Source organism: Hemitrygon akajei, chromosome 7 (assembly GCF_048418815.1).
Source record: "Hemitrygon akajei chromosome 7, sHemAka1.3, whole genome shotgun sequence".
Taxonomy (NCBI): Eukaryota; Metazoa; Chordata; class Chondrichthyes; order Myliobatiformes; family Dasyatidae; genus Hemitrygon; species Hemitrygon akajei.
The window spans coordinates 109,488,834-109,498,552 of NC_133130.1; the positions used below are offsets into that span (position 1 = coordinate 109,488,834).

General features: G+C 55.6%; 1 protein-coding gene across 1 annotated transcript in view; it reads right to left on the reverse strand.

Annotated features, from left to right (window-relative positions):
- Positions 1-1,456: 1,456 nt before the first annotated feature.
- LOC140730141 (uncharacterized) overlaps positions 1,457-9,719 on the reverse strand; it is a 12,818-nt gene continuing 4,555 nt past the window's right edge. Inside the window, exon 3 of the mRNA XM_073050273.1 lies at positions 1,457-4,453. Within this exon, the coding sequence (XP_072906374.1) occupies positions 3,860-4,453 (594 nt within the window). The 3' untranslated portion in view covers positions 1,457-3,859. The remainder of the gene's footprint in view (positions 4,454-9,719) is intronic.

Here is a 9,719-nt window from a genome sequence, read left to right on the forward strand (position 1 = left end):
GTCTGTGGGAGGAGCCACAGGAGCAGTCAGCGGGTCAGTGGGAGGAGCCACAGGAGCAGTCAGCAGGGGTCTGTGGGAGGAGCCACAGGAGCAGTCAGCAGGGGTCAGTGGGAGGAGCCACAGGAGCAGTCAGCGGGTCAGTGGGAGGATCCACAGGAGCAGTCAGCAGGGGGTCTGTGGGAGGAGCCACAGGAGCAGTCAGCAGGGGTCTGTGGGAGGAGCCACAGGAGCAGTCAGCGGGGGGTCTGTGGGAGGAGCCACAGGAGCAGTCAGCAGGGGGTCTGTGGGAGGAGTCACAGGAGCAGTCAGCAGGGGTCAGTGGGAGGAGCCACAGGAGCAGTCAGCAGGGGGTCTGTGGGAGGAGCCACAGGAGCAGTCAGCAGGGGTCAGTGGGAGGAGCCACAGGAGCAGTCAGCGGGTCAGTGGGAGGAGCCACAGGAGCAGTCAGCAGGGGGTCTGTGGGAGGAGCCACAGGAGCAGTCAGCGGGAGGTCTGTGGGAGGAGCCACAGGAGCAGTCAGCAGGGGGTCTGTGGGAGGAGTCACAGGAGCAGTCAGCGGGGGTCTGTGGGAGGAGCCACAGGAGCAGTCAGCAGGGGTCTGTGGGAGGAGCCACAGGAGCAGTCAGCAGGGGTCTGTGGGAGGAGCCACAGGAGCAGTCAGCAGGGTCTGTGGGAGGAGCCACAGGAGCAGTCAGCAGGGGGTCTGTGGGAGGAGCCACAGGAGCAGTCAGCAGGGGTCAGTGGGAGGAGCCACAGGAGCAGTCAGCGGGTCAGTGGGAGGAGCCACAGGAGCAGTCAGCAGGGGGTCTGTGGGAGGAGCCACAGGAGCAGTCAGCGGGAGGTCTGTGGGAGGAGCCACAGGAGCAGTCAGCAGGGGGTCTGTGGGAGGAGTCACAGGAGCAGTCAGCGGGGGTCTGTGGGAGGAGCCACAGGAGCAGTCAGCAGGGGTCTGTGGGAGGAGCCACAGGAGCAGTCAGCAGGGGTCTGTGGGAGGAGCCACAGGAGCAGTCAGCAGGGTCTGTGGGAGGAGTCACAGGAGCAGTCAGCAGGGGGGGGTCTGTGGGAGGAGCCACAGGAGCAGTCAGCAGGGGTCTGTGGGAGGAGCCACAGGAGGAGTCAGCAGGGGTCTGTGGGAGGAGCCACAGGAGCAGTCAGCGGGGGGTCTGTGGGAGGAGCCACAGGAGCAGTCAGCAGGGGTCTGTGGGAGGAGCCACAGGAGCAGTCAGTGGGTGGGGGGGGGGCGTGTCCAGACAGGAATACGTAGTTCACCACAGGTACTGCATACATACTCCGCTAATCAATCTACTTCCAACAGTCAGCTTTGAAGTTGGAAGTACACAGTGGTCTGTGACCAACGTGGGCAAATTCCAGTTCGGGAAGGACATGGAGATGGAGGATGTAAACATTATAATAAGCTCAGTAAGGACATACTGTAAATGATCAGTTCGCAGCTGAATTATTGGTGCAAGTTTATTTATTGAAGCATTGGAGAAATATTGGCAGAGCAAGTTAAAACATTAGAATTACAATATAGATGTCATTACGAATGTCACCCAACCTGGCGAATCATAGAGTCGTACAGTACAGGCACAGGCCTATCGGCCCATCTCGTCCATGCTAACATTTACTCAAATCCTATTTGATCCTATGGGGAGAACGAGCAGACTCCACGTTGCCAGCAACCATGACCAGGATTGAATCGGGGTCACTGGGGCCCAGTTGGCCGTGCCACTGAGCAGCACATCAGTGGACAGTCTCAGAGCTGCTGCAACGTTGAAACGAGCAACAACAGGGCCGTGTGGAGTGAGGGTGTTCACTCCGACTCACAGGGTGGGAGGAGTGAGGGTGTTCACTCTGACTCACAGTGTGTGTGGAGTGAGGGTGTTCACTCCGACTCACAGGGTGTGTGGAGTGAGGGTGTTCACTCCGACTCACAGGGTGGGAGGAGTGAGGGTGTTCACTCTGACTCACAGGGTGTGTGGAGTGAGGGTGTTCACTCCGACTCACAGGGTGTGTGGAGTGAGGGTGTTCACTCTGACTCACAGGGTGTGTGGAGCGAGGGTGTTCACTCCGACTCACAGGGTGGGAGGAGTGAGGGTGTTCACTCTGACTCACAGGGTGTGTGGAGTGAGGGTGTTCACTCCGACTCACAGGGTGTGTGGAGTGAGGGTGTTCACTCTGACTCACAGGGTGTGTGGAGCGAGGGTGTTCACTCCGACTCACAGGGTGGGAGGAGTGAGGGTGTTCACTCTGACTCACAGGGTGTGTGGAGTGAGGGTGTTCACTCCGACTCACAGGGTGTGTGGAGTGAGGGTGTTCACTCCGACTCACAGGGTGGGAGGAGTGAGGGTGTTCACTCTGACTCACAGGGTGTGTGGAGTGAGGGTGTTCACTCCGACTCACAGGGTGTGTGGAGTGAGGGTGTTCACTCCGACTCACAGGGTGTGTGGAGCGAGGGTGTTCACTCCGACTCACAGGGTGTGAGGACTGAGGGTGTTCACTCCGACTCACAGGGTGGGAGGAGTGAGGGTGTTCACTCTGACTCACAGGGTGTGTGGAGTGAGGGTGTTCACTCCGACTCACAGGGTGTGTGGAGTGAGGGTGTTCACTCTGACTCACAGGGTGTGTGGAGCGAGGGTGTTCACTCCGACTCACAGGGTGTGAGGACTGAGGGTGTTCACTCCGACTCACAGGGTGTGTGGAGCGAGGGTGTTCACTCCGACTCACAGGGTGGGAGGAGTGAGGGTGTTCACTCTGACTCACAGGGTGTGTGGAGTGAGGGTGTTCACTCCGACTCACAGGGTGTGTGGAGTGAGGGTGTTCACTCTGACTCACAGGGTGTGTGGAGCGAGGGTGTTCACTCCGACTCACAGGGTGTGAGGACTGAGGGTGTTCACTCTGACTCACAGGGTGTGTGGAGTGAGGGTGTTCACTCCGACTCACAGGGTGTGTGGAGTGAGGGTGTTCACTCTGACTCACAGGGTGTGTGGAGCGAGGGTGTTCACTCCGACTCACAGGGTGTGAGGACTGAGGGTGTTCACTCCGACTCACAGGGTGTGAGGACTGAGGGTGTTCACTTCAAGTCACAGGGTGTGTGGAGTGAGGGTGTTCACTTCGAGTCACAGGCTGTGTGGAGTGAGGGTGTTCACTCTGACTCACAGGGTGTGTGGAGTGAGGGTGTTCACTCCGACTCACAGGCTGTGTGGAGTGAGGGTGTTCACTCTGACTCACAGGGTGTGTGGAGTGAGGGTGTTCACTCCGACTCACAGGGTGTGTGGAGTGAGGGTGTTCACTCTGACTCACAGGGTGTGTGGAGCGAGGGTGTTCACTCCGACTCACAGGGTGTGAGGACTGAGGGTGTTCACTTTGACTCACAGGCTGTGTGGAGTGAGGGTGTTCACTCTGACTCACAGGGTGTGTGGAGTGAGGGTGTTCACTTCAAGTCACAGGGTGTGTGGAGTGAGGGTGTTCACTCCGACTCACAGGCTGAGTGGACTGAGGGTGTTCAGCGGGCATCCGAGGGAGAGGATGTGAGTTTTCCCAGAGACTGGTTTTGGGACCTCGATTGTGTGAGGTACATTTAAAGTGACTTGGACTAAAAATGGGGTGAATCTTGCTTTTCAAGAACAGAAGCTAGTAGATGGCTGAAAAACACTGCTGAGGTTGTGGGGGGAAGCAGATAGGATTGTGGCAGTTAAGAGGCACTTGAACAGGCAGATCGTGGAGGGATATTGACCCTGTACAAGCAGAAGCGAGCTTGGTTTGGCTTTGTGGTCGGCATGGAGCTAACAGGCCGAAGGGCTTGTACTGGTCTGTGAGAAGTGGCTGGGTGCTTTCAGGCCATGCCAGGACCGGGGGTTTAATAGCAGCCCGCCGGGAAGATCTTCACCTCTTTGTCAGGGTGCAACCTCTGCTGCAGTGCCCACTCTAACTCCTCCACCCCCAGGACCCGCACCTCGCCAGGCTGGAGAGCCTCCAGCCCCTCTGCCAGGTCGGCTGGCTCCTTCCCATCGTTGTGGGCCAAAGCAGCTCCGCTCTTCCCCCCGGCACAGCAGTAAGCCGACCAGACGAGCTGCGGGACGGCCTCTCTCTGCTCCTTCGGCCCGGGGATCCACACGTCGTGGCGGTAGGGCACGGCGCCCGTCACCAGGTGCACCGCCACGTTGGCGCACTGCTGCTGGAGGAGCTGGGCCGTGGCCCGCTCCTGGCGGGCCCAGGCGCCGCTGTTGAAGGCCTGTGTCTGGGGCACGGTGTTGGTGAGGGTGTAGGTGGCACTGCGGCTGGTGTAGCTGCCCTGGTAGCTGTTGGGGTTCAGGTGTCCTCGGCTGTAGTAGCTGCCGTAGTACTTGATGTCATATCTGACCTCCACCGGTTGGCTCTGCCGGATGGCCTCTTGGTTCTTCACGTTCTTCGTTATATGGCGCATGTCGGCACTGGTGCTCCAGTTAACCAGCTGAAAGAGAGACCAATCACACAGGTCACTCAGGAATCCATTACACTGACACCTTGAGGAATAAACCAGGAAACTAATGGAAAGGGAGTGTCTCCCCCCCCCCCCCACCCCCATGGAGAGAAGACCAGAGCTGACCTCTCCTGTCAGCAGTTCAAGGATAGCTTCTACCCGGCTGCTATCAGGCTCTTGGAAAGACCTAGTGCAATAATCTCAATCTACATCTCTGTGCCCCTTGGCAGCTTATCTGCTGCATCTTGGCCACTGACCTCTGGAGTATCCAGGACATCTTCAAGGAGAGATGCCTCAAAAAGGTCCCCTCGTCACCCAGGACCCCGTCACCCTCTTCTCATTGCTACCATCAGGGAGGAGGTACAGAAGCCTGAAGGCACCCACTCAGTGATTCAGGAACAGCTTCTTAGAATAGATAATTAGACAGAATTTATTTAAAATCTAACAACGTGAGGGGGTAAAAATCTTTCGCAATGTTCAGACGTGAATTTCTAAGTCTAATAGCTGGTAGAGAGAAGCTGTCCCGTAGCCTGTTGGTCCTGGCTTTAATGCTGTGGTACTGTTTGCCTGACGGGAGCAGCTGAAACAGTTTATGGTTGGGGTGACAGATGTCCCTGATGATCTTCCACGCCTTCTTTCTGCACCCGCTGCTATAAATGTCCTCAGTGGAGGGATGTTCACATCCCCGTCATCAGATTTCTGAATGGACATTGAACCATGAACACTGCCTCTCTACTTTTTAATTTCAATTTTTGCACTGCCCATTTAATTTAACCATTTAATATATAAACACACTGCAATTCATGATTTTTCTCTATCAATATGTATTGTATTGTACTGCTACCACGAGGACAACAAATTTCACGCCACGTACTGGTGATATTAAGCCTGTCTCTGTAACTGTAACACAAGATTGGTCACTCTGTGTTCCCGGTTAATTCCTCAGTGGATTGATCTGTGTAAGTGGCGGAAACAAAAGCTTTTCGCTGTATCCCTGTCACGTGACAATAATGAACCAATTGCATTGCTTGCTGAGGGTCTGAAGCCTTCGCTACCAGGCTTCACGCTCAACAAAAATATCATAAACACAAGAGGTTCTGCAGATGCTGGAGGAACTCAGCAGGCCAGGCAGCATCTACGGAGAGGAATAGACAGTCGACGTTTCGCGCCGTGACCCGACTTCAGGACTGAAAAGGAAGGGAAGGGAGAAGAAGCTGGAATAAGAAGATGTGTGGAGGGGGAGTACAAGCTGGCTGCTGATAGGTGAGACTAGGTGATGTGGGGTAAGAAGCTGGCAGGGGATAGGTGGAAGAGGCGAAGTGCTGAACAAGAAGGAATCTGATAGGAGATAATACCGATATCAGATCAGCCACCCGATAAACTCTGAAAAGACAGGAAACAGTCTAGGAGAGGCCTACGCTCACTGCCACTCCTCGCCTGCAGCTCTTTCCCTCTCTGGCACTTTTACTTTACCCTTCTCAAACTCTCCCCTGGTCACTCTGGCTCCTCCCACTCTCTCCGTCACTCGGGCCCTCTCATCGCCTCAACCATTCTCTCTCCCTCTACCCTCCTCCCTCACATTTTCCCGCTGGTGTCTCCCTCTCTCCTTCCCTCCCCTCCCTTTCGTCATTTCCCTTTCATCCTCTCCCTCTGATCAGCAAATAATTTAATCCACCCGGAACCATTCAGCAAGCAGCCTGTATGGATAATTTGCTGGCAATTCCCGGCCCTGAGGGGTGACGGGGATAATCCCAGCCGGTCTCTCATTGACCACATCCTATCCCAGCTCACCTTCGCTGTCTCGGCAGGCAGTGTGAGCTGAGGTGTGTGCTCAGCAGGGCGGACAGTGGTTACAGGATGGTCAGTGATTACAGAGCGGACAGTGATTACAGGGCGGTCAGTGATTACAGGGTGGACAGTGATTACAGGGCGGTCAGTGGTTACAGGGCGGTCAGTGGTTACAGGGTGAACAGTGGTTACAGGGTGGACAGTGATTACAGGGGGGGTCAGTGATTACAGGGTGGACAGTGATTACAGGACGGTCAGTGATTACAGGGCGGTCAGTGGTTACAGGGCGGTCAGTGATACAGGGCGGACAGTGATTACAGGGCGGTCAGTGGTTACAGGGTGGACAGTGATTACAGAGCAGACAGTGATTACAGGGTGGACAGTGATTACAGGGCGGTCAGTGATTACAGGGTGGACAGTGATACAGGGCGGACAGTGGTTACAGGGCGGACAGTGGTTACAGGATGGTCAGTGGTTACAGAGCAGACAGTGATTACAGGGCGGTCAGTGATTACAGGGTGGACAGTGGTTACAGGGCGGTCAGTGATACAGGGCGGACAGTGGTTACAGGGCGGTCAGTGATACAGGGCGGTCAGTGGTTACAGGGTGGACAGTGATTACAGGGCGGTCAGTGATACAGGGCAGACAGTGGTTACAGGGCGGACAGTGGTTTCAGGATGGTCAGTGGTTACAGAGCAGACAGTGATTACAGGGCGGTCAGTGGTTACAGGGTGGACAGTGATTACAGGGCGGTCAGTGATACAGGGCAGACAGTGGTTACAGGATGGTCAGTGATACAGGGCGGACAGTGGTTACAGGGCGGTCAGTGATTACAGGGCGGTCAGTGGTTACAGGGTGGACAGTGATTACAGGGCGGTCAGTGATACAGGGCGGACAGTGGTTACAGGGCGGTCAGTGATACAGGGCGGACAGTGGTTACAGGGCGGTCAGTGATTACAGGGCGGTCAGTGATTACAGAGCGGTCAGTGATACAGGGCGGACAGTGATTACAGGGCGGACAGTGGTTACAGGGCGGTCAGTGATTACAGGGCGGTCAGTGGTTACAGGGTGGTCAGTGATACAGGGCGGACAGTGATTACAGGACGGTCAGTGATTACAGGATGGTCAGTGATACAGGGCGGTCAGTGATAGGGCGGTCAGTGATTACAGGGCAGTCGGTGGTTACAGGGTGGTCAGTGATACAGGGCGGACAGTGATTACAGGTCGGTCAGTGATTACAGGATGGTCAGTGATACAGGGCGGTCAGTGGTTACAGGGTGGACAGTGATTACAGAGCAGACAGTGATTACAGGGTGGACAGTGATTACAGGGCGGTCAGTGATTACAGGGTGGACAGTGATACAGGGCGGACAGTGGTTACAGGGCGGACAGTGGTTACAGGATGGTCAGTGGTTACAGAGCAGACAGTGATTACAGGGCGGTCAGTGATTACAGGGTGGACAGTGGTTACAGGGCGGTCAGTGATACAGGGCGGACAGTGGTTACAGGGCGGTCAGTGATTACAGGGCGGTCAGTGGTTACAGGGTGGACAGTGATTACAGGGCGGTCAGTGATACAGGGCAGACAGTGGTTACAGGATGGTCAGTGATACAGGGCGGACAGTGGTTACAGGGCGGTCAGTGATTACAGGGCGGTCAGTGGTTACAGGGTGGACAGTGATTACAGGGCGGTCAGTGATTACAGGGCGGTCAGTGGTTACAGGGTGGACAGTGGTTACAGGATGGTCAGTGATACAGGGCGGACAGTGATTACAGGGCGGTCAGTGATACAGGGCGGACAGTGGTTACAGGGCGGTCAGTGATACAGGGCAGACAGTGGTTACAGGGCGGTCAATGATTACAGGGCGGTCAGTGATTACAGGGCGGACAGTGGTTACAGGGCGGTCAGTGATTACAGGGCGGTCAGTGATTACAGGGCAGTCAGTGGTTACAGGGCGGTCAGTGATACAGGGCGGACAGTGATTACAGGGCGGTCAGTGGTTACAGGGTGGACAGTGATTACAGAGCAGACAGTGATTACAGGGTGGACAGTGATTACAGGGCGGTCAGTGATTACAGGGCGGTCAGTGGTTACAGGGCGGTCAGTGGTTACAGGGTGGACAGTGGTTACAGGGTGGACAGTGATTACAGGGGGGGGTCAGTGATTACAGGGTGGACAGTGATTACAGGACGGTCAGTGATTACAGGGCGGTCAGTGGTTACAGGGTGGACAGTGATTACAGGGTGGTCGGTGATTACAGAGCGGACGGTGATTACAGAGTGGACACTGATTACAGGGTGGACAGTGATTACAGGGTGGACAGTGATTACAGGACAGTCAGTGATTACAGGGCGGTCAGTGGTTACAGGGTGGACAGTGATTACAGGGCGGTCAGTGATTACAGAGTGGACACTGATTACAGGTTGGACAGTGATTACAGGGTGGTCGGTGATTACAGAGTGGACACTGATTACAGAGCGGACGGTGATTACAGAGTGGACACTGATTACAGGGTGGATAGTGATTACAGGGTGGTCGGTGATTACAGAGTGGACACTGATTACAGGGTGGACAGTGATTACAGGGTGGTCGGTGATTACAGAGCGGACGATGATTACAGAGTGGACAGTGTTTACAAGGTGGACACTGATTACAGGGTGGTCAGTGATTACAGGGTGGTCAGTGGTTACAGAGTGGACACTGATTACAGGGTGGTCAGTGATTACAGGGTGGTCAGTGGTTACAGAGTGGACACTGATTACAGGGTGGTCAGTGATTACAGAACGGACGGTGATTACAGAGTGGACAGTGATTACAGGGTGGACAGTGATTACAGGGTGGCCAGTGATTACAGAGCGGACGGTGATTACAGAGTGGACAGTGTTTACAAAGTGGACAGTGATTACAGGACGGTCAGTGATTACAGGACGGTCAGTGGTTACAGAGTGGACAGTGATTACAGGATGGTCAGTGATTACAGGGCAGGAGGGGTTCCTATCGCCAGCAATGTGGGGTATAAACTGTACGTTGTACCCCTCAGGTTCAAGACTGAGATGGAGACCGCCCCTTCATTCCAGAGTGAGGAATGGGGGTGCGGGGTGTGGGGGGTAGTGATGAGCAGGGTAGAGGAGGTTAGTGAGTGGGGAGGCTCTGGTGGGGTGTCTGCTGAATTGCGAGGGGGAGGGTGGGTATGATAAGGTCGGGACAGATGGACCAGTGGGGCTGGAGGCTGCCAGTGGTAGAGGGTTAGTGTGAAAGGCAGTCCGGTCTACACGGAGGCAGAGGCTGATGGGGAGATGGAGGAGGGTTCGCTGAGAAATCAGAGGGCACAAGTTGTCAGCAAAGAGAGAACACGTCCCCGTACCCATTGCTGCCAGTGGCAGGGTCGGCCGTCTGCCTGAGGGCTGCCCGTGACCAGCAGGACGCCACCAGCCACTCAGGCCAGTCCTCGGCCGACCCCGGCCGCAGC